At 37.1% G+C, this 24,062-nt stretch overlaps 4 protein-coding genes across 7 annotated transcripts; all 4 read right to left on the bottom strand.

The window, feature by feature from the left end:
* Window positions 1–15: 15 nt before the first annotated feature.
* Window positions 16–5,289, bottom strand: stmn2a (stathmin 2a). Its single transcript, XM_044117693.1, has 5 exons — window positions 5,111–5,289; window positions 2,269–2,364; window positions 1,948–2,120; window positions 1,682–1,873; window positions 16–1,574 (listed from the first exon to the last, which is right to left on the bottom strand). The coding sequence occupies exons 1-5, from the start codon at window positions 5,127–5,129 to the stop codon at window positions 1,512–1,514; spliced, it is 543 nt and encodes a 180-aa protein (XP_043973628.1). The 5' UTR covers window positions 5,130–5,289; the 3' UTR covers window positions 16–1,511.
* Window positions 5,290–5,942: 653 nt separating this feature from the next.
* upp1 (uridine phosphorylase 1) lies at window positions 5,943–10,892 on the bottom strand. Of its 2 annotated transcripts, XM_044117689.1 has the most exons (8): window positions 10,554–10,892; window positions 10,241–10,304; window positions 9,361–9,472; window positions 8,918–9,076; window positions 8,693–8,807; window positions 7,562–7,771; window positions 7,306–7,452; window positions 5,943–7,187 (listed from the first exon to the last, which is right to left on the bottom strand). In XM_044117689.1, exons 2-8 carry the CDS (start codon window positions 10,282–10,284, stop codon window positions 7,036–7,038), a joined length of 939 nt encoding a protein of 312 aa, XP_043973624.1. In that variant the 5' UTR covers window positions 10,285–10,304; window positions 10,554–10,892; the 3' UTR covers window positions 5,943–7,035. The 2 variants fall into 2 exon arrangements, with proteins under 2 accessions (XP_043973624.1, XP_043973625.1); XM_044117690.1 differs by lacking the exons at window positions 10,241–10,304; window positions 10,554–10,892 and adding an exon at window positions 10,103–10,154 and having other exon boundaries at window positions 5,946–7,187.
* Window positions 10,893–11,485: 593 nt separating this feature from the next.
* On the bottom strand, window positions 11,486–16,229 carry gra (granulito). Of its 2 annotated transcripts, none has more exons than XM_044117691.1 (7): window positions 15,659–16,229; window positions 14,275–14,357; window positions 14,154–14,203; window positions 13,880–13,937; window positions 13,653–13,762; window positions 13,504–13,566; window positions 11,486–11,862 (listed from the first exon to the last, which is right to left on the bottom strand). In XM_044117691.1, exons 2-6 carry the CDS (start codon window positions 14,354–14,356, stop codon window positions 13,504–13,506), a joined length of 363 nt encoding a protein of 120 aa, XP_043973626.1. In that variant the 5' UTR covers window position 14,357; window positions 15,659–16,229; the 3' UTR covers window positions 11,486–11,862. The 2 variants fall into 2 exon arrangements, with proteins under 2 accessions (XP_043973626.1, XP_043973627.1); XM_044117692.1 differs by having other exon boundaries at window positions 13,653–13,759.
* Window positions 16,230–16,375: 146 nt separating this feature from the next.
* On the bottom strand, window positions 16,376–21,931 carry rbm12bb (RNA binding motif protein 12Bb). 2 transcript variants are annotated; one of them, XM_044117686.1, is made up of 2 exons: window positions 19,831–21,931; window positions 16,376–18,991 (listed from the first exon to the last, which is right to left on the bottom strand). In XM_044117686.1, the coding sequence occupies exons 1-2, from the start codon at window positions 19,851–19,853 to the stop codon at window positions 17,062–17,064; spliced, it is 1,953 nt and encodes a 650-aa protein (XP_043973621.1). In that variant the 5' UTR covers window positions 19,854–21,931; the 3' UTR covers window positions 16,376–17,061. The 2 variants fall into 2 exon arrangements, with proteins under 2 accessions (XP_043973621.1, XP_043973622.1); XM_044117687.1 differs by having other exon boundaries at window positions 21,768–21,930.
* Between the last annotated feature and the right edge of the window lie 2,131 nt (window positions 21,932–24,062).

Here is a 24,062-nt window from a genome sequence, read left to right as displayed (position 1 = left end):
ATGGTGCATGCCATGTTCACAGAACTCCCAAACCTTTATTCAGCAAAGCTTTCACAGAGAAAAATATGAAGAGGAAAAAAACACAAGCAGCAGACTACGCAGGCAGATATCAGTGGTATTCTGAAGGTTAAAAAGAGACTACTTCAGTGTGCTGTATGTAAAGCTTCTTGCATCCATTATCTACCTACACCTCTAAGGAGAAAAGATGCTAATGATGCCTAGTCGCCCACACAGACATACTTTAGGTTCACATTATCAAATATCAAGATGGGAGCAACAGCACATTCCACTGTCCAAGACACTGTGTATGATACCAGTTTGGTCTCATAACATTCATTCATTTTGTGAGGCTCATCTCCAGAGATCCTAGGAGAGCTATTTATTTGGCAAATGACTATTTGAAAAAAGGTGTGAATATGCAGATGTATAGTTTACTCCTTTAGGCAAATACATTCCTAACAACAATACAATTCATCTCAAAGGAAGTGGTCTGAATCTATGGGTGCTGAGCATGAGTAGGCAGCATGGGGGAGATAACTGATGCGATATACCCAAACCAGATTTGTACATATCGACTGTCACTCTTCACGAAACATACAAGTATTTAATCAACATCATCGTCGTCATCTTCATGACATCATCAGAAAACATTGACAATCCTTCATCTTCTGCCAACTCCCAACACTGAGGCCTTTCAAATGATAAGAGTTGTGGTGTAAAACTTGAAGAACATAAACAGTCACTAACAAAAAGATAGAGAGCTAGCTAGCTAGATAAACATATAAAATGTTGGCTATCAAGAAATTTAGCTAAGTCGCTTTCAGTCTTTTTATCTAGCCAGCTAGCAAGACAACTAGACACAGAGAGAGGGAGATACAGAGAGACAGGAAGCTATCTGGCTAGCTAGCTAAACAGATAGCTAACCCGTTATCTATTCATCTAGTTTCTATCTAGTTTCTATCTAGTTTCTATCTATCTATCTATCTATCTATCTATCTATCTATCTATCTATCTATCTATCTAGCTAGCTAGCTAGCTAGCTAGCTAGATAGATAGATAGATAGATAGATAGATAGATAGATAGATAGATAGATAGATAGATAGATAGATAGATAGATAGATAGATAGATAGATAGATAGATAGATAGATAGATAGATAGATAGATAGATAGATAGATAGATAGATAGATAGATAGATAGATAGATAGATAGATAGATAGATAGATAGATAGATAGATAGATAGATAGATAGATAGTACAAAATGAAAGTCATATGGTTGCACTTTAGCTAAATCAACAAATCTATTCAGTTGTAAAAGGAGTGTCATAGATGTCTGTATCACTGATAATACTGATGGTTGTGGATAGTTGTGATAAGGTGTGCAGTGCTGTGGTGGTGAGTTTCTTGAGCCTCTCAGCCTTCAGGGCAGAGTGTCTGTTTTGGAGAGGTTGAGGGCGGAGCAAGGATAGATGGATGGTTCGACAGACGGACTACAGGAATTGTGTGAAGCTCATGCTAGCTGCTCTTCCCTCAGCAGCTCTTTGTTCCTGCGCACAGCTGCGGCATGCTTCTCCTGAACACAGTGACATATCAAGTGACAATGATTAGTTTGAAAATTCTAAAACTCAGACTGCAACACTGATTCCCACTGATAAATGCCTGATATTTTGCAACTCTGACCTTCTCCTGTAGGCGCTCCATCATGGCTGCCAGCTGGGCCTCGCGATTTTCCTTAATCTGTTCCATCTTCATCTGGAGCTTTTCCTCGGCCATCTTGCTAAAGTTGCTGTTCTCCTCCATGGCCTTTAGCAACACGTCCCTTTCATGCTCCCGCTTTTCCGCCAAAACCTTCAGCACCTGAGACTCTTGGTACTGAAATAACAACATGTCATTTTGAAAAGCCTCTGCTATTTAGAACATAAAGCTGTTGGTCAGAAAGAAAATACCTTCCTTCGCTCTTCAGCTGCCTCCAGTTTCTTCTCAATCTCCTCCAGAGAGAGATCCCTCTTTGGGGGAGAGGGAAGGTTGTGGGCAATGTCTGACACCGGAGACTGGGGCTTGAGAATTACCTCAAAGGCTTGCCCTGAGGCCCGCTTGTCTATAGGTTTAACTTCCATGTCTGTAAATCAGACAAATACAATGAGAGTGCTAAAAAAATCCATTAACATACCAGTTGATTAATGCCTCTTCTTCCAGGGAAGAGAAAACATCCATTAGGGACCATTTGTTTGGTTGTAAAGAAAATAAATTTTTCAGATCCCTCATACCTTCAAACTCACAAACAAGCTTGTTGCGAGTCTCTGGGTAGAAGCAGGAACAGATAAGGGAGAGGACGGACAACTCCTTCATCTTCTCTTTGTATGCTGTTGGGAAATTTAAAAAAAAATCTAATCAGGTCAAACAATATACAACAAAGGTGCTTACTCAATAATTAAGTCCTGAAATTAAAACAAATAGTTGGCAAATGGAGGCTGTTCAATAAACCATATAATGTTAATAAAGCATTTATAGCCCTTGGATTTTCCCACATTTTGTCATGGTAGAGTCCCAACATGTAGTCATGCAGTATACCAACAAATGCACCCTTGTGCTTAGTCCCCAAGAGTCTGAAATAAGCTGTTTCACTGTTGCTCTGGTTGTTCATTTAAGGTTGCTATCCTACTGGCAAGGTAAGTCTCTGACTAAGTCACAACATTTTAGCAGTCTCTCACAGATTTCATTCAAGGATAGGAAGAATGTATTTAGCTCCATCCATCTTCATACCAACTCTGACCAGCTTATCTTTTCTTTCCAAAGACAAAAATCCCCACGGCATGATGTCAACGCCACTATGTTTCAGCATTGGTCTACAGTATTTAGGGTGGTCTGCATTGTTTTCTGTCATACCTGTTGGCTAAAAGTAATCTTAGTGCATTTTATTGGGATTCAATGCAATATAATCATGAAGTGAAAGAAAAACATCACATGATTTGACCTTCCTCTAGATGCTGACTGTGCTTTGGATGGTTTTGTGGTAAACTGAAAATGGGATTTTATGGCTATTACTACTTTTGATTATAGGCTAGATTTATTGAGTGCAGTGCAGTTGTACTGTCAATGGATTCTTCCACCTGAGCTAAGGATTTCAGCATCTCCTCTAAGTTTTTTCAATTAATCTTTACCTGACCTCAGTTTAGATGGACAGTCATATCTTGGCAGATTTGCATTTGTAACATTCCTTTTCTATTCTCTTGAGGAGAAATTGAACCTGTTGAAGTTTAAGGTTTGGGTTATTGTTTTCTAACCTGACTCTACTTTAAACTTCACCACAGTATTATTTATGTCATGTCTGCTGTATTCCTTCATCACATGATGTCGTTGTTTACTAATGTTCTCTAACACAATCTCTGAATTCTTCACAAAACAGCTGAATTCATATTGATATTAAATAACTTAAAAGGTGGACACCATCTCCTAATATAGTGATTTTCTTTTCTTTACTGTTATTATAATTTGGGGCTATCAAATCAAAAGGCATTGAACACAATTTCACAACACACTCTTAACATTTTTATTTGTCATAAAATGAGTGTATTCTTTTCCTTCTACTTCATAATACTTCATGTTCCTCTGTAATGTAAAACCGGAATAAGCAAATTAAAAAATGTGTTCATAATATAAAAGAATAGGTGAAAGTTCAAGGGGTATGAATAATTTTGCGAGGTATTTTATCATTTCACTATTACAGAATCAATAATGCATTTTAAGTCTTAAAGGTATGGAAGCATTAGGTTCCTCCATTAATAATTGAAGAGTAATTGATTTATCCATTCTGATGTGGTCACCATACATTTCTTTTTAAAAAGAAACTAGGCATAACCACAAAATCACATTTGAATCTAGCAAAACGGGCCTGCATGTAAGTTCATCCAGTTTTCTTGTTAAATCTTTGTGCCAAAGCCACCCGCAAGCTTATTTTGTTGTCAGCAAGAATCGGCTGATTAATCATCTGCACTCCATTTGTTTTCCTTCTTAACATTTTTGTGAAAGTGCCCACATAGGTCCTCAGAGAGGACAACAGGGCTGCTGAGCCTTCTGTTCCAAAGGCCGGTGTGTGAAGCAGCTCTTTTGCTGCAGGGCTGGCCTGCCTCCCACCTTACAATACACTTATCTGCTTTAGGATGCTCTCCATAACAAGGCATGCAAACACACACAAAACAATCAAAATGGAACGATTAAACCAGGGTATTGTTTAATGTAATGATGTAAAACAAAAACTGCTGAGCAATTTGTCTATATGGAAAACTAATGTCGTGGGAAATATATACCCAATAATAATAGCTGTTTTAGTGTATTACTTTAAATCCCCAACTATTATCATTGATGAATATATAAACAGTTCTTTTCTTGCTAGATAAATTGCAATACATGCCACAACTGGAGATCCATCCTGGACTTTGAGGTAATAAGACAAGCTAAAGAATGAAAAGGCTCAGTTTTCATTACGTTTAAAAATAAATAAATAAATAAATAACAATAATAATAACTACATAAACACAACACTTGAAGATTAGCATCTCTATGCAAGCTTGGTCATAGTAAAAGTCACATGGAAAGAAGCCAATGTGGGATAAATATGACTGTATGGCTGTCGGCTCAATGATCGGCCGCTTAGCATCTTGGGTGGGGTCCGTCTGCATTATGCTGCATGTTGGGGTGCCGCTGTGGAATGAAGCGGCGCAGGAGCAGCACTGCGAATGAAGCTGTTTTAACAATTCCGATCATATTAGGCTATATCCATTAAGCTCCATTATGTGAAATGAAAATATTAACAATACAACAATCAAATAAACGTTTCAGACAAAGAAGCAGGATTCTGGCCTTGTAAGCCCATTCTTGCACTTTGCAGATTTCAACTGAGACAACATACTCGCGTTCAGTAGAAGAGACCAGTGCTTAATATGTTTATTTTTTCTTTTTCTTTAATCCTTCACAATATAACGCCAGACGGTATGCTGCACCTTTCTGGTAACGGAAAGGATGCACCGGTCATGAATCTATCCATCCACCCACCCATCTATCCAGCCATCTTCCCGTCTTTTCAGAAAGGACCAGTCTTAACACACTTACCGGTTACAGTTTTAGCCATGGCTGATGTATTTCTCCGCAGAGGATGCTGAAGCTCTGTTCCGATGAACCGTGATGCTGCTTAAGGCACTGAGTCAGCGAATAGACCAGGCTTGGACTGGGAAGCGGGGAGCAAGAGGAACGCGCAAAGGAACGCGCATTCAGACCCTCCTCTTGCCTATGACGCGCACGGCGGGTACCAGCATCCACCACGAGCTGCAGCCTTCATCCTAACGAGCTTGAGTCAATGAATCAAGAATGAGGTGATTCAAAACCCGATCCAAATCGGAATAGTTTACAAAGATTTGCATCCCACCATGTTGTCCCATCTGACCTGTGAACCTGTACTTCTTCTAAAGTAACAATGAGTGCCACGGGTAACTTTGTTGGTTGCTTCTTTGATGAATGTTCTCCTCGTTGGACCTACATGTGTAGGTTAGACACGTCTTGGTGAGTTTACAGGTGCGAAAGTCTCTTCATTTTTAGACGATGGATTGATCAGCTTTCTTAATATTGATTTATCACATGAAGTCAAGATGCAATGAAATTTGAGTTTTATAACATGAGAAAAAGAAGTTAAAAAATTAAGATTTTTCCACAGCACTTTAAATGGAAGTAAATGAAGAACGACTTACACTTTTCTTTAAAGTCAAGCTTGATATATGCATATTTTTTATAACAGCTAAAAAAAAATTCAAGACACTAATTGGAAGTAAATTAAGAGCATAGACTTACTGGTGCAGTATAGTTCCTCAGCAGTGATCACATCATTTCTACTGTTGGAAACTGCATTTAATGTGTATAAGACTACCCAATTAATCTTAAATGGAAAGATGCAGCCCATCAAGAACACACAAGTACTGACACACTGCAAGGACAACTGCTTTGATTTATATACACATGTATACGTATAAAAAAACTATATATTGCATGCAGTTTTTAGCACCAGTTGTTATTTCAAGTCATGAAAAGTTACATGAGTGTAAAGTTTATATAAGTAAATATAAGAAAATATCACAGCCAGAGATTATGAACAATAAACAGTCTAAATGGCGTACAAGGGATTTGGTTCATTTAAATGAAACAACATGAGATGAGACAAACTATTTGATATCTGCATCATTACTTTGACACTTAAGGAAGGAGTATTTAGGTAAAATCATTAAAAGATATTTTGTTAAAGCACAGGTTAAGTTCAAGCTTAAAGGATCAGTAACTTAAATACACAAAATTGCCTTAAATCAAAGATAATTAAAACTTTTCCATCTAAATCCATTTAATGTTCAGTTAAATTAAATTCAAAAGTAAGGCAAAGGTTAAAAAGTAAAAGAGTGCATGTTTGTCCCTTAACACTAAACCACCAAGAATGTATGAATACAAGGCATAATTTAAAAGAAGCTGTATAATCAACTTTGAGCTTTATTTCATGCCATAATGATATCATCAAAAATAATGTTGGTTTGATTCTTTCATACATGTTTGAGAAATCCTTGAATGGCAGCCATTTTGGGTTGCCTAAGCGCCAGGTCTTTGGAAGATGCTGAGCTCATCAGAAAAACTACTACTGAGTGAAACGCTAGTAAAAACGTTAAAGCCTTAATGGGGAGAAATTGTTATCATGATGTGCTGAAGGCAGAGTGCCGAAGAGAGTAGAAACTTCTCTTAAAAGAGACAATTTCGAAGTGTTAATTTGTGAAGTCAAATTTCTTTTAAGCCAGGCTTGACATATACATAATTTATAACTAAGGGTTGCTGGTGATATAAAATGGCACATAGTGGAAAACACATAATATTGCCACTTGAAAAACTGATATACGTCAAGATATATCAACTACAACAGCAGCTTAAATCTACAGTTTTAGATCATTTTCAGTGCTTGGTCATTTATAATCTATATGATACTCAGAGAAAATGTTCACTCTTAACATTCATCTGTTGCCCGCTTTGTCCTTTAGCTGCTTCTTAATGTAAGAGCCAACCAGTATTTGAGGACGAAGCTGATAATTGTTAAGAACTTCGTGAGAGCTGCTTAGCTGATCTCCTTTCAGCCGATCCAACAGTGTGACGCAGACAACAGCCGCTGCACAAAAAAATACGAGAACATGCAAGACAGTTAACAGTGGGTCACATAAAATGTTGCTTTGAGCCGGTGACACTTTTGGCAGTTATGTTATGATAGTATCGTCGTGTGTTTTTACCTCGCAGACCACTCAGTTTGCACATAGCAGCAAAAACTGATGATTCCATCTCGATGTTGCAGACTCCCGCCTCTTTGGCCTTTAGGAGGTATTCCTGTTTATCTGCCTCTGTATAGGAGCAGAAGGCGCCATCCAGGCGGGCTTGACCTTTGGATTTTACGTGACAGAGACAAGGGGAAAATAAAGAAATGTAAACACTGCAAGTGTACAGCAAGAGAAAGAGTATGTTAAACCATCAGTACATTAGAGCACACACCTTCATAAAAATCCAGCGTGCACATGGTGTTACCGATGACTGTCTCAAACTGGTTAAGCCCTTTGCTGCACTGCAAGAGCTCCTTGGCCAGGCTTTGGTCCAGATCAGTGCTGCGCACCACCGTCTTTCCCAGGATCACCTGCTCAAACTTAGGCAGGAATGTGGCATCCACTGACTGTTTGGTAACAACAACCGTGCCAGGCTCAAGTCCTGAAAAACAAAACAAATATGCAAGTGAGAAAAAAAAAAAAATGTTACTTAATCTGTCTGTCTGCTGAGCTTTAACATCCAGTGGTCTAAAATGTGGAATATATTTTGAGTGATTTTATGGTTTTGATTCCAGGATTCCGGGCTACACTACACAAAACCCTGATTTGACAATCCCATTTTGTGTTTTTCTAAATATCTAGGGAAAAATGCTACTTTTAAATTTTTAGGTTTCCATGCTGACTGTGTCATAAAAATAATTAAGAACATAAACACATAAAAATTAGTAATACCTTGTTTAATTTTTAAATAATTAAAAGTTCATAATCCCCTAACTACAAAAATATAAACAGTGGATTAAGCAGCCTGACACTGCACTAAAGTTCAACTCATTCTGACCTCCTTTGTCAAATGTGTTGATCTTCCTCAAAACAAAACAAATATCTCCCTTTTTAAATACTTACTGTACCCTTAAAATAATTTGTCAGCAAATGTGTCAAAACCTAATTATCTTATATTCAATATTGTAGGTAATTATTACAAAAGTTTTTCATATTGTCAGCTCTGAAGACAATCAGAACACAAAAAAGGTTGAAATGGTGAGACTGAAGTTTAAAAATGAAAATTTTTCCCTTCTTTTTTCCCCTTTCCTGTTTTTCTCATCACCAACTGTTGCCTTATTTTAAACAAGCCACTCCCACCAGCTCCACATTCTACCCAGTTGCATCACTAATAGAAAGAAAAAGATTTCAGTTACTAATTTTACTCAATTTTACTTAAAACACATTTTTTTAAGAAACCAAACAAAAATATGATTTTTATCATGCCACTTCTATGCTAAACATTCTTGTGTAGTTGATAAAGTTCCCAAGAGGTCACATTTAAAAAAAACAAACAAACAAAAAAAAAAAACAACTAATGTACCTATTCCTCCTGATGTCCCTATGCGTATGATTGTAACATCAGTGCAATGGGCATGATGAAGAAGCTTTATGAGTTCGTGCAACATTATCGCAATAGATGGAATGCCCATACCATGCTGTGAAAGTCAAGCACAAACATGTCACACAAAAGTTAGTTAAACATAAACTAGACAGGCGACGGAAACCTTAAAGGAAACAAGTTAGGCTGAGCCGTGTTTGTACATACACTGACAGAGAGAACAGGGCCGACTTTGTACATGGCGTAACGATCTGTCCCAGCGCAGATGTTGGGATACTCAGATTTGGGGTCCTCCATTGCGAGCTCAGCTGCAATAAACTCAGTGAATGACTTCATCCTCCATGGACTCCCTCCGACACACACAAACTAAAGGAATTCATTTTCACACAGAAGATTTTTGGCAAAAATCAAAAATTACCATCAGATAATGTTGAGACATAACATAATATTGTGATTTTAAGAAAAAGCTCATTTACCAAAAACATTGATTTACACGTCAAGGATCACAGTGAATCATAATTACAACACTGACCATGTCAATGAAACCAACTTTATTTCAGTGTAGAGGAAAAGTTCAAACCACTGCAACCATAAAATTAAGTCATGTGAGTAACACTTTTTCCTGTAAAAAAGGTATTAAAATTCTTTACTTTGACATCACCAAACATGGCTGCTAGGTTATGACTTCCAGTTCCTAGACTGAAGTGATAGAGGATGTCATCTTTCAGAGCATCCAGATGTGGGTTGTGCACATAAACGGGACTATAAAAGGGAGAGAGGGCAGATATTAAACATTCAGTCATCAAAGCATTTTAAAAGGGCACAGCAGTTTGTCTTTTTCCATTTATTGTTACTAAAGAAGATCTGTGGCTAACACTTCTCTGCAAGTCACAATGGCAGCCACAACACCAGCACAGTATTGTATTTTAATACCATGCCTGATCAGGGTTAGTCTGTAAGTATTACTCGTTCTTGGTTCAAAGCCTTCTGCTTCAGGATCTGCACGTGGTAATCTTGAAATATTCACCACTGCACCTCTCTTTTGAGTTCTATCTGAAGGAAAGGTAAATGTGCTCAAACATGTCTGAGCACATTTGTTTTCCCATTTATAGTTCAGACCAAAATTACTGATAGCACAAAAGGAACTGAATGTACCAGTTTCAGAACTAATGTTACACAATAGTAAATTATAATTCCTAAGCAAAGGACCATGAAGGTGAAAATGTAAAATAGTCTCTACCTTTATTGTTAGAAGAGCAACATTAGAATCAAAATAAACTGAGGAGATAATCTGTGTGAATGTGCTTAAGGTGTAGTTAAACTACTGTTTATTACAGCAGCACTCACCTAAAAAGAAAAAGAAAAAAAAAGAAAAGAAAAAACCGTCCTTACTTTGTGGGAAAAGGTCATAGTCCTTATATCCTGTCACACCCAGCAGTTTCCTAACTTACATCATGAATTGTTAGTGAGCTTCTGCTTAAACCAAAATCAAAAAATAACTGTTAGCAAATATTAAGGGTAAATTCTCACCTGCTGCACTTCTCGTTTTGCTTTTCCTTCTTATCCATGTCCATTGAAAAACAGCTGAGTTCAGCTACCGGTAGGGAAAATAAAAATCAGAAGACACCTTACTTCAACAACACATGTCAGGAACGTGTTATAAGTTCGAACCAGCTGCTTGTTTTAAATTAAAAACATCGCCGGAGTGCGGCGGAAGTCACAGAAGGTTGTTTGCGAAAGGTTGTATTTTTTAAGAACACAAATATCCTTGTAGTAAAGATTAGACAGCCCGCACACACAGCAATTCATCGCAGAGGGTGAAATGAATAAACTCCATATTTACCTTCAGGGTGAACTAACTGAACGGTTGGACGATGACAAGTAATCAACTAATAGGTATTGCACCTTGAACGATTTATCTTCACAGCGGTTTCCTCCGATATTCAGAAATTAATTTCTCTCGAACATCTGACGCCGCCGCAGTTGACATGAAATACCGGTGATGACGTACGAGACACGTCACCTTAAACATTAGTTCTTTCATTGGCTGGGAAGTACTGGCTCTGTCACGTACAGAAGTGAGTAACTACAGATGCGCAATATCCCTCTATTACAGGAATCTGCAAAGTGGAAAAGCCCCAAACAAGGCAGTAAGACTTCTAATGAGTATGTGAATTTGTTTACAATTACCAAACATCATTCGTGGTGTTAATTGTGTTTTTGAGAAATAAAACTGAATAACACGATGAAAAACGTGTTTTCTGTTATGGAAAAATTATTTCTATGAGAAATTATGACATTGAATAATAAAAGGTGGTCAAATACAGTTAAAAATGATGAAAATACAAACATAGGAGTAACTTGGTTAAACCAGATAGTTCAGCTTTAGATTTCTTTCAGTTCAGAAAGTTTTTGGTTTTTTTTTTTTTTTTGCTCCAAGAGGAAACACCTGAATAAACATCCCACAAACAAAGGGATTCCAATACATTTTGATTAGACTTTGTAATAATGTCCCTAAACAAAATACTCTTCATATTCACCAACAGCCATCCTTGAAGAACTTGCCTCATGATTGTTTTTGGCCCTAGTTAAAACAATCAACCTAGTCGTTTGTTTTCATAATACACAAAAACTTCAGAGAACAGTCTATTATAATTTCAAAAGCGAAAGGGAAAAACTTTGATGCATGCAAAATTATTGATATACATAACTACAGTGATACAAGTGTATACAACAAAGATAGGACAAATAATTGATTCTGCACGCTTTAGGGGATGTTTTTTTTTTTGTTCTTTAATGCAAACAACAGTATTTTTGCATGTGTCATACATAAAGACAATATCAACAAATGACTTAATCCAATATTTTCTGCTGAATTACATGAAGTTCAAAAGCTACACTTTACATCAGGTCAGAAAGAAATATTGGCAAATTTGCCTTGCTGTTTAGAGGCTTTTTTGTAAACAGACAAGATAAAACAAACATTTCACACAGCAAAAAGGCGTCAAAAAAACGTGAAAGTAACATGCAAACAGTAATGTTATAGGTTAAAATAAATTAAAGCAGAGAAGCAATCAACACGGTGCAAAACCTATTTGCTGTAAACATCACTTGTGCAAGTTTCTCAAGACGTGGGAGGCCTTGCTGGCATCCTAACAAAAGAGAAATTTGAAAAGTTTTTTTTTAATCACTGGACAGTAAAATGATAACGAAAAAAAAGTGCAGGCCAAACTCTAAAACAGTGTTACAATAATTATCTGCAAACCCAATTGGTTCCTCACAGAATCTAAGCCTAATGGAGAGAGCACATTTATTTAACCCCTTGTCTTTCAGACATCTGCCAAAGCTTCTGTTCTTTCTCTGAATTTAGATACATTTTGTCCAAATTATCCACTGCCCCTTTAAATGTTCCTACTTCAATGTGTAGCATTGCTGCTTTCATGACACTTCAATAGTGTCATGAAAAAAAAAATTCTAGGAGGACTCAGAGATTTGAGTGTGGTGTGGCTTATCATATAAAATTAATGGAGCAATTATCTTGCTGTACTTTTAGATGAAAGCAAATAGTGTCCCTTCTGGAGTTGATAAGAATTACATCTCTACTCTATTCCAAATAAATGGGACATATAGAATGCTGATAAGGTACATGTTAATGCAATTGAAAAACACTGACTGAGCACATGATCCAAGTTTGATTAGGGCTTTAACTTCATATTTAAATGAGCAACTATGTGCTTTTCTGGATGAGAATCTCTTAACATTTCTACACTGGATTCAAAACAGAAAGGCCTCAAGTCATAACCAGGCACACAGCATGTTGACAATATTCCAGACTGTGCCCAGAATATTGCACTACTTTAGAAAACCATGCAATTTCCAAAATGACAGGCATTGCAATAAATCCAATAAATAACAGCCAACAAACATTCCAATACTAATGTTGCCCATGCTGATTATATAACAATGGCTTATCAATACATTGGTAGCCTGAATCACATTTGATGTGACATAGCTGCACAAAGAAGTACATAACTGAGAGATTGATCGGATTGGAGGGAGATTTTGTTTTTAATTTATTGAGACTTCAGATTCCCCCACCCGAGATGTGAATCTCCACAGCAAAATCGCAAGCAGGATGACAAGGTATCTTTTCACTACTTCTCTGATTAATGCTCTCTTTGCCAAACCGGTTAGCTTATAAGAACAGCCATGTCCTCGTAGGGTTAGAGTTGTGCCATCCTCTTTAGATGTAAAGATAATGGATTTAACATTGCTTTGTTAGATGTGTGAAACTTGCGAAATTGATTTACAACCTAGCTTTTCTTTACATGTCTCCACAACATTATCACTGTTCTCTTCCTTGGTCTTCATGTTGATGTTTGTTTACTAATGTTCCCTAGTAAACCTCAGAGGCCTTCCCAGAACAGCTAAATTTATGTTGAAGTCATATTACACATACGAGGACACCATTTATTAATCTGGTTACTTTTTACTTTTAAGTAAGAGTTGAAAGTAAAAAGCTAAAACAATCAACTTAGTGGTTACTTGTTTTCGTAATAATGATACACTACTTTGTGCATCAAACAAAATCCAAATAAATACCTTGCAACTTCAGGTGATAAGGTGATAAAGTATTTAAACATTAAAGAGGTATGAATATTTTTATAATTTAATGTTGCACCCTGCAATTCCATGAAACGGTTTTGTGTCAGACCAATTTACATTAAGTGAAAATTTGCCATCAAAATTCATCTAAACATTATCCATATTCTAATCCTCAAACTCTTACTTACTCATACATCTTCTTTTACTCCATTCCACTGTGTTACTCCCAGCTCTTGCTGGCCTGGGTCCCTCTGTCAAAATAATGTATAAAAGATCTAAAACTTGCGATTAACGACAGGACAAGCATCAAGCTTTAAACTCGAGCTCGTCAACTTACTGCCTCGGGTAACACAATGGGGTGGTCTGGTAGGTATTCTGGCCTCTTCTTGGCTTCGGGGCAGCCGGCCAAACCAATTAAAAAGTCTCTTGTGTAACTTATTCTTTCTACTAAGACAAATAAAAACAAAATCTAACATTCAGACATCTTCTCTTTGAACCAAATACATGTCACAGAAGGGAGCACTGTGTGAGAGCTGGAATGCATTGACACACTTTGATTCTTACCTTTTTTCTGTTTATGAAGATTGAAAATCTTCAAGAACTGCTCTATGCCAACAGTACTCTGTCAAGTACAAAGGTTAGGGAGTCAGGAGAATTTTACATTTTAATGACTAAACAGGGTATCTATTAGGAATACCTTTGAAATGTCAAGTAGACCATAGGTAAGTGACAAAAATAGGAAGAAAAAAAAAGGGAACAACTTTTATAAGCATGTTAACACATTCTAGTTTTACATCAATCCTGACATAATTGCAACATTACACAATGATTGTCTCACCTCCTGCTCCATCAAGGGCTGTTCACCTGCTGCAGCATTTATTTCTGGCTCTATAAATAAAGTGACAGCCCGTAAATTAAGGCAAACACTCTGATTTTCAGTTCGATACCTTAAAACTCACCAACATTAACATGGACGCAGCGGCGCAGGGGCCTCGCTGGCTCCAGGTGCCTCAGTAGGACTCTTCGACTTGATACCTCCATTCTGGTGTCAGTAAGTTTCAGATATTTAAAAATGTCTACGTTAAAAACAACTTGTTTCTAATTACTGCACTGAGGAGTGCAAAAATAGGTTAACAAATCTACTGAAGACCATTCACCTTTTGCAAATAAGAGAAAAAAAGCTATCCAGGCCAAGTTGGCTAGAAAGTTTTCTTAAACATTTTAGGGACCATAAGAAATGTTTTTGTGGCAGCTGTGAAATGGACATTTGTGTTTCCTGGTTTCTTTTTTTTTCCTATAATATCTTTAAATCGCAGCATGATGTGTTAGTTTTTCAGTTTTCTTCATTTTACATGAATAGGCAGTGACTAGTAAATTTTACTTTGACCTGTTATTAAAATGAGGTTAATAACAGCCAATTCATGATTTCACAAGGGGCCAGTTGGATTTTCCACACAGGTCTGCATAGCAATTTGCCCCTGATTAACTTATTTATTCTAATTATCTGCTGATCAAAAATATGCAAATATCACAAAACAAAAACAAAAACAAAAATTTTTTCACTGCATGGTGCATTTTAATGGTTATGATAAAATAATCGAAACAATCCAAATATCTAGTATTATTTTAGATTTTTTTTGTTGCATAACCACTTGAAAAATGTCAAAACATGCATAAGATTTGTGAATTAAAACTGTTGTAACAATTTTATTTCCTTATTTTAAAACATTTTAACATCGGCAAGGAGAGAACACAGGTGTGTTTTAAAATATTTAGAATCTGTTGTAAGCTTTCACAAATCCTCTTCTGGACAAGGCTGTTGTGATGGTCATCATGAGTAATGTGCATTTTTCCAGCTATTTTAGTATATATCATCCAGTTTGCAACGTGTACTTAAATGCAACATAGTTACTGCAAATCTCTGCATACACGGCCAAACGATAAAACCATGTGTTGGAAATAAGGGCGAAACAATGGATATCGAAGTAAAATAATTTCTAAAAACAACTATTATCACAGTTTTGCATGACAGAAACACGCTTAAAAACTGAATCAGCGACACCAAAATAACGGCAAAACGTCCCTGCTAGCAGTTGACTTCAACGTTTGGGCATCGATGCGAATTTAACGGTCAAACTCGGGATTGTTTCAAATGGAGAAAAACAAATTATGTTTCATAGCCTGGAAAGTTTGTAACTCAGTTCTTGTTAAATAATTTTAGGATTTTGAATTAGTTTCGTAGAATGTTTTTAAAATTGACAAACCGGACTGCACTGGAATAGACCTAAAATAAGAAAGGGTTATTTTGCACTGTAAACAAGATAACTCGTTTCAAACATTTACCTCTAGCGTTGTGGATCCGTTCCTGGTGTGGTTTTCCTCTTTTTCCCTCTTCTGCTTAAAGTGCCTACTCAGCTCACCGGCGTCATGCCTCCATGCTACTCAGGGACAAATTGCGCTTCCGGTTTCTGACTTTCGCAATAAAAGCTTAACGTCTGGTGCGTTCGAGGTGTCTTAAAATCGAAATTTCATACAGCCGAGAAGCAAAAATATGACAGAAGGCGCTGACCTGGGCTCCGAGTTGAAACATAGTCACTGATGTTTTAGTTTAAGTCGTGAAAGTAGGTGAAACCGATTTGTTTTTCTGACGTTTTTAATGTCACTAAATAATTAGCATGTATGTTTTGGTGACAATAACCCCATGTTTACTTAAATGCAAGCCTTCAATTCATCTTTAATCGGCAGCTCTCGAGAATATTTTTAACATTCACTAGCTCAGATGTTAGAAATCTTTCCTCTCTAAAGAACACTACAACAAACGTGTTTCTATTTGTTCATAGAATGTAAATATTTACCTTCACAACTTTACTTTTCCCAGTTTAAGATCAAGAGCATATTTTAAAAGGAGAAAACCAAGCAGCTACTCAAAGACATCCTTAAACCCATTTCAGTTATTTTAAACATTTGGGCCCCTACAGGTTGCTTAAAAAAAACGAAAGAATATTCAGATTTTGGAAAAAAAAAATGTTTATTGAATTATTTTGTTAAAAAGAAAATATGTCCAACTCCTTTAATTTTTATTTGGATCATAAATGATATTTTCACATTACACTTTTCCAGCCATGCAATTCTAACCGTAATAGTTTTTCTATTTATCCATGCTTTTTTTTTACCTTGAGAAAAATGCACTTATGCAATACATTTACTCAACTCAGGCAGTTTGAGACCAACTTGGCTAGAAATAAGTGACTCTTAGTACTATCCAAAAAGATACATTCAAGTGATGTAAAGGAGACTGCAGAAGACAATGCCCTCATTCAACTAACACCAAAATAGATATCCTAACCTGATCTAATTGGTCAACTAGCAAGCTAGACAAAAGCGATTTTAAATTTGTCATTGAGCTACCTCTAGATAACATTTATTTAGATTTTTACCTTCAAGTAAACAGATTAGGAAGAAAATGACAAATGACTGAATCAATTGTTTTTAATTTTAAAAACAATGCATGACATGTACATGTTCCAAATTGTGTTTTAAAACTTACTGAAGTACTTTTTGAAAAGAAAACCACCAACCATTCAATAGAAAACCCAAAATAAACTCAACAAATACTTCCTTGTAAACATAAAAATGCACTTAAGAAAAGGAAATCATACAAGAGCTATATACCACATTGCCAGCTTTCCAAATAAACAAACTAAACGTTATGCCTGTTACTTTAAATGTGAACCCACAAATGTATTTCAAACAAGTAAAAGCTGTATTTTTCTTGGACCAATCGGCCTCCCATTCAGTTCCTCAATTGCAGTTAAAGCTTCCTGACGAGACTCGAACACCAAAGTGGCAGAGCCTTTCGGTTTTCCGCTGGGCTCATACTGAAGTGAGACAGATCCAGGTATGATGCGATAGCCATAACAGAAATCATAGACTTCCTCACTTCTAATTTGGAATGGTAAGTTAATCAACTGCACACAGGTGGGACCATCATAGCGTTGACCAGGTGAACCAAACCTCCCATGTCCTCCACTGCCCCTATCCCGTGGAGAACGAGGTCTTACCCCACGATATCCATAGTCCTGACCTCCATGGATGCGTTCCTCTTTAATAGACAAATTACCATCCCTGGGTTTCCTTGTATCAAGGAATGAAGTGTCACCACTAGGTCCAGAGAAAGGCTCATTGTTCCTGCCTGAGAAGTGCCCCTCTTTTGGCAAGACCTCTTGCATTGATGGTGGCTCAGCAGTCAACTGATCCATCTGAGCACGTGTGACACACTTCACTCCAACTTCAGATCCCAGAAACCGTCGTCCATTTAGAGAAAGTGCCTCCATGGCCTCTGCCTCAGACCCAAACAGAACCAGAGCCTGTCCAACCCCATTACCTTTATGATCATGCAGAACCCGTACCCTGTCCTCTGTGACATTAAACCCATGAAAAAAGTCAATTATCTCAACCTTTCTCACATCAAATGGCAGATTTCTCACAAACGCACAGATTTTCTCAGAGTCATAAGGATCTGTTGAGAAAGACGAGGATCTTTCTTGATGCCTTTCAGAGTTTCCTGGAGGCCCAGTAGGGTCATTCTGAGATTCCAGAAGCCTGAGCATGTTCTCTCTTGAGACAGGCCGGATATGAATCCATCGGTTGTGAAAATGTCTTTTCTCCTGACTTATAGCATCACAATAGTCACGTATGTTCTTGAAGAGTACAAAGGCCGACCTGGTTCTTCTGCCATAATCATCAGTTAGAAACAGAATCTGGTCATTCTCAAGCTTTGAGTTCTGAAAAAGGTACTTCAAGTCACCTTTTTCCACTGAAAAAGACAGATTGTCCAACAGCACACAGTATTCTTCTTCTGTAGGAGCAACAGGTCTCTGGGACACAGGCGATCGAGACCTTGCTTCATACTGGGGGTTTCTCTGATTGCGAACAGGTGCTCTTCCCCTTTCAAAGTTCTCAGTCATCTTGACAGCTGCTGGCATGCTACCACCAGCTCGTATCCAATAGTCGGCTGTTGTTGTGCGAACATCGATATACCTTGACCCAATATATTTCCCATCCCTCTTCAAGGCTTCCAATGCATCCTCCTTTGTTGCAAATCTAGCAAAGCCTTTTCCATTGTTTTGCCCTGTGTCTTTTTTACACACAACAATTTCATCAATGAGTAAATCATGAAAAAATTCACGTATTTCTCTCTCAGTCACAGAGAAAGGCAAACCGTTGAGAAACACAACATAGGGGTCATCGGTGTCTGCCAGTTGTTGGTGATGGGGAGGAGGGCTATAACCAGATCGGCTACTTGATCTTCTGCCCACCTCCGAGTCCATGGATCTTTGAGCAGTTCTTCCATCACCCTCAGACCGCCTAGTCTCATCCAGCTCCACCTTTTGCGTTGTTCTTTCAAGTACATTCTGCATCTCTTGCTTGCTGCTTAGTAGCAATCTTACAGGTGACCCATTTATGAATCCACCTGACCGTGCCATGGCTCTTCTGGCATCTTCATCTGAAGCAAAGATAATGAAAGCTTCATCTAGATCTCCACCAATTATATGCACGCCTCCATCTGGAATATGAAGGCCAGTGAAGAACCTGCGAATATCCACAGAACCTGCCGTGACACTCAGTCCCTGTAAACGGATGACGACCGCCATGATGAAGAACAAACAACGGCACCTGTAGACAAAGGGGTACAGAATATCATTACTGCCTTCAGAGCCTCACCAACTCTGTAAAAATATTCCCACATTCAGTTGATCATAAAGGCTAAATAAGTATGGAAAGAAATGCACGAGTTGAAAAAACATTTTTCCTTATGCCCACAAAAGCCACGTGAAAAACAAACACGGCTGAAAAATGAAGGGTTGAAGAGATCCATATGAAATATTTTACACTTTTCCTTACATGACCAAAAACTTGACTCAACAGAGGGGACTTCCACAATGAGACTATTTGTTCCATTATAGGTCCAGGCCCAAAATTCTGCATGGGTTTCAAATACATTGTATTTCATCAGTTATTAGACTAGTTGGTTATCCACAAGAGCTCCAGAGGAAACGCTTCATCTAGTCCTTTAGGCACTCAAAGACGCCATCTCTACCAAACCAAACAAACGCGTTATGCCAGCCTTTAACAGTACCATTGTAGCTCAGAAAAATGGCTTTTGTAACACTGGTCAATCTGAAAACTAGCCTCTCTTCATTCAGGTTAACAAAAACATACCCAAAACTCCAAACCAAAACATTAAACATGCACCAATTTGGTCGACCAGGCCTTTTTTCCCCAAACCAATTGTTTTTGGTAAAGTAACATTTAACCCAATACTTTTTTCTTCCACATTTTAAACTGCATCATGACAGAATTTCCTCTTACAAATATATAAAATCTTAAAAGTTGACTAAATCCTTACTTTCTAAAACAAATCTACAGAAATGAAAAAAAAAAAACTTTGCTGCTTCATGTCTTAAAATGACTACAATCACAATGACTGAAAATGTATTTTTAGCTTTACCTACTTTATCTCAGACTGCAGAGACATTACTGTATAGATTCCACGTGAGCTCTGAGCAGTGTTATTTTCCCAGAGGTGTAGTACAATGCAGGTTCAACAGGCCAGTCTCTCTTTGTCTAAGCAGGTTTGACACAACAAAAAAGGTCCATTCAGAGAGAACACGTGCTATTACAGTGATTAGGAAGGTCATTATGTCAGCCTTTTATGTTCAGGATCTAAATAGGCATAAAAACAGTGTGTCTAAGGCATCCTGGTTGTTTCACACAAAATGCGAATAGCATCCAGAAAATATTATGCATGCTGTATTAAAAAGTTGATAATCTCATCACAGGTTGAGTCATTTTAATACTGCCTCATGGCCAAAATTTACAATTAGAGAGAAAATTAAGCACAAGTGCTTTAACAAATTTTGGGGTTCGTATTGTAAGATAATGCAGATAATTGAGTAACAAGTAAGATAATTGTAAGGCATTTATTGACTGATTAAACTAAACCAGCTTGTAAGTGGATCTTTAATAATTCCCCTTGTGAGAACCAAGTCAATCATTAATTGAAAGTTAATTTCAGCTCAAAATTAAATTGATAACTCATTAAATTATGGTGAGATTAACCATCTAAAATGTCCATTAGATTTACATTTACATGTAGCACACGTCATTTAGCTAGATGACAAATTTCATGATCATTAAACCTCTTTAATTTATGAATCGCTTGATAGAGATCAAGTGAAACTGTGCCACAAAAAAATAGAAACATGATAGACCTGGTGACAAGATCACATATTGGTGAAAAAAAAAAAATTAGAAAAATGGAAAAGAAAAATTAAACTGAGTAGAAGTAGAAGTAGCAGTTACTAAAAATAAGAACTCGCATCCATCGGAGACATGCCAATTCTAGCAATAGTCGAATAATTGGTGCATGTTTATACAACTTACTGGACCTCCAGTAAGTTACATTATTGCATAGCTTATCAAGTAATATCCCATGCCACAGGCTAAATAACTTAGCCATCCAATTCTTTTTTAATCAGATAATTGCTGGTTTATAAAGCAGGTAATTAAAGTTTTACAGTTGACATTTCTGGCATTTCCATGGTGTACATTCCGTTTCCAATTTCATTTACCAGAGATTTCTTTCAAGTCAATAAAAGAATAATCTATCCATTTTCCAGGCTCCTCCATTCCCTTCCTTTGGATTTATCACCGGTGGTATCAAAGTTCTCCATTCACCAACAATAAACTTTGCTGGATTCCCAGAATAGTCCTTGTATCCATTGTATTTCTTTTATGAAACTCGCCACTAACTGAACCATTGTGCGTGTATCATATTAAAGCAAGTTACATCAATTTTACTTAGAAGAGCAGGTGCATCGTCTGAAAATGGTTATTCAATAAAGTTCCAAATATGAAAGATTCAGGTTAATGGTTTAAAACTCAGATATCAGAAAAGCCACATCAACAAAGAAGCTACAGTTACCGAGCCACCGCGTCATCATTCATCTAACAATGTGCACGTTCTGCGGATGGGCGTATACAGCCAGTTCATAGTCCAATATTACAGGAAAACTCGAAAATGGCACATTTCACCCTGTAGTGTGGAAAAATGCACCGAACTCATCAACCAATACCAGCACACGAAACCAGATAATATTACATCTCCATATGCTGGCTATCAGTCATAAAGTCAAAGCTGAAGTCCGCAGAACAAGATAGAAACGTAAATGCACGCCGTAGCAGGACATATCAGAACAAGATGACGATAAAAACAATCCGAGAGCAGTTTCACACTCTAAAAAACCCGAGGAGGAACTTAAAGTTGAGGAAAATATGAAAGTACGCTAACGTTAGCTCGCTTCTCAGCTAGGCCTGACCGCCTGCAGCTTCAGTTCCTCTGATTGTCATCACTGCGCCATACCAATGACGAAACAGCGGTTAAACTTACACAAATAACAACCACAGCCCTCACAAAATCGAGAGTCAAGAGGAATATGGTAGATATGTCAAGGTAGATCGTCGATCTAAAGTCCCTCGCCTTGCTCCGAGAAATCTGGAAGCGTTCTCTTTTGTCGTGGACAAAGAGGGAGGCGAATGTAACAGCATTGAAAATGACACACCGCCACCTGCTGTACCGGCATGCAAAGTGTCACGACCTTAGGTTCAGTTAAATTATTACAGCTGAGCACTTTCGCACAATTAGAAACTTTCAAAGGTACTTTAAAGAAAATGCTGTCTGAAACCTACACATGCTCCATCTAAAATATATAATTGTTGATTTGCCCTTGTCTCTGTCTTGTTTTGATTTATGATTTCATCAGTGTTTGTGTTTATTAATGTTTGTGCTGCTTGAACTTCCTCTAGGACAGGTCGGTATTGTAAATAAGAATTTGTTTTTATTAATTCACCTGATTAAATAAAAGCAAAATTTTGAAAAATTCTGGACAGTAGAAAAATATTACTGTTGTTGTCTATGATCGTTCTTTAAAGGTTCACCTTTTTTCCTTCTTTTGACCTTCAAGAATTGAATAAAAATCACATATTTTTACTACTAACAAAGCAATGATTTATAGACCATTTACTCACCATTTCATAATTTTTGATCAACTCACCTTAATTTAACATGAAAGTAAAGAAACAGGATTTTATTTGGAGTTGTCCAAACATGTCTCTGAGCAAATTATTTAAAAACAGGAAATGTTTGAATTGGCTGTAGAATGATTAATCTACCATTAGTACGTGTTTGCAAGCATAGTAATACACAATGTTCCAAAAATAAACTTTAGAGTTCTTTTCAAGTGATTTGATTTTGGAGGCATATTTTGTTTGATGGCTTTTTTCCATTTGAGGGCTGCCTGGGCAGATTTTATCAGAAGACTCTTACACTGGATAATTATTTTCCATATGAAAGATCATATGGTTTAAAGAATGCCTCATAAATGGATTAAATTTGATTTGAAAACACTTGACGTTTCTTGCAATGTTTCTATAACTTGAAGAGGATTTCTTCCTTCCCTTACAGATTTATGACTAGTGAATGTTATTGGCTCATTTTACTTCTAAATACATCTAATTGTTTTGAGTTACAAAGGTAATTTATTTCAGTAGTTTGTTTTGAAAACGTAAAACTCATAAGTTACAATGGTCCACCACAAACACAGTGATATATTTCAAAAGTTTCTTTCTGCTCTTTACTGATATATGAGATTTACTGCTAACAAAAACTCCAAATTTAGTCTCTCAAAAATGTGAATATTAAATCAAACCAACAGAAATAGCTTCTAATACAGAAATCCATTCTCACTGAAAATTATGTCTGTGTAATGCAAAAAAATATCCACTAATATTTAGTGGATATTTTTTGTTGCTCATTAAAGCAAGGTGGTCTCTCTCACCCTGTTCTTAAAAGTACCTCATACCAGATTCTCTGTGGGCTTTATTTCAAGTGTGTTTTCCAACCAATCAACCATTAAGAATCATTTGAAAATGCCATGGGAACTTTTGGCAATGTGGCAGGTGCCAAGTCCTGCTAGTAAATCCATCCATTGAGATGTTTCAGGTCCAGGAAATCTAGACCCTCCCCCAATTCATTCTCTCCCATTCATTCAGGGGGTTCCTATAGGTGTTCCCAGGCACCAGAGGATAAATAGCATGTTCTCGTCTTCCTAGCAGATCTCCAGTGGGGAAAGCCTGGAAATCCTTCAAAGTGAGGATTCATCCAGTTGCCTAAATCACCTTAATTCATTTTAATGATATAGACTGGTGGCCCTATTCAAAACAACCCTGGATAGCGGAGCTCCTTATCCTCAGTCAAGGGTGTCCTAACTGTGGCTCACTGGACTGATTTTCTATGCACCGACAGAATAATTTTTAATTAGGGCAAATTATTTTAGACAAATTCTAATCTTACTGACTGAATATCAATGATGTATCATCAATTGCATTTAATCAAAACAAGCTTTTTTTTTTTTTTTATCTGTGCGCTATTATGACGGGTCATTTGGCATTTTTAGAGTCAGACACCCTCTGTCTTTATTTGATGAATAAACTCCACCCATTCGGTTCATCGCTGGAGTACGTCAGTGTGTGAATAGTGCCGACTTAATATTCATCTAGTTTGTGGTAAAAATCTGCCTCATTTTAGCTGCTTTTTGAAGAGAGTAAGAGCGGGCAAGATGCCCACTAACTTGCAATCTGTCAAAAGGACGTTACTATGGTTGGTTCCAGAAAAGACTAAAAATGT

The sequence above is a fragment of the Gambusia affinis genome, linkage group LG05 (genome assembly GCF_019740435.1).
Source record: "Gambusia affinis linkage group LG05, SWU_Gaff_1.0, whole genome shotgun sequence".
Taxonomy (NCBI): domain Eukaryota; kingdom Metazoa; phylum Chordata; class Actinopteri; order Cyprinodontiformes; family Poeciliidae; genus Gambusia; species Gambusia affinis.
Note: the sequence above shows the minus strand (reverse complement) of the source record. Positions and strands in the feature narration are given on the sequence as shown.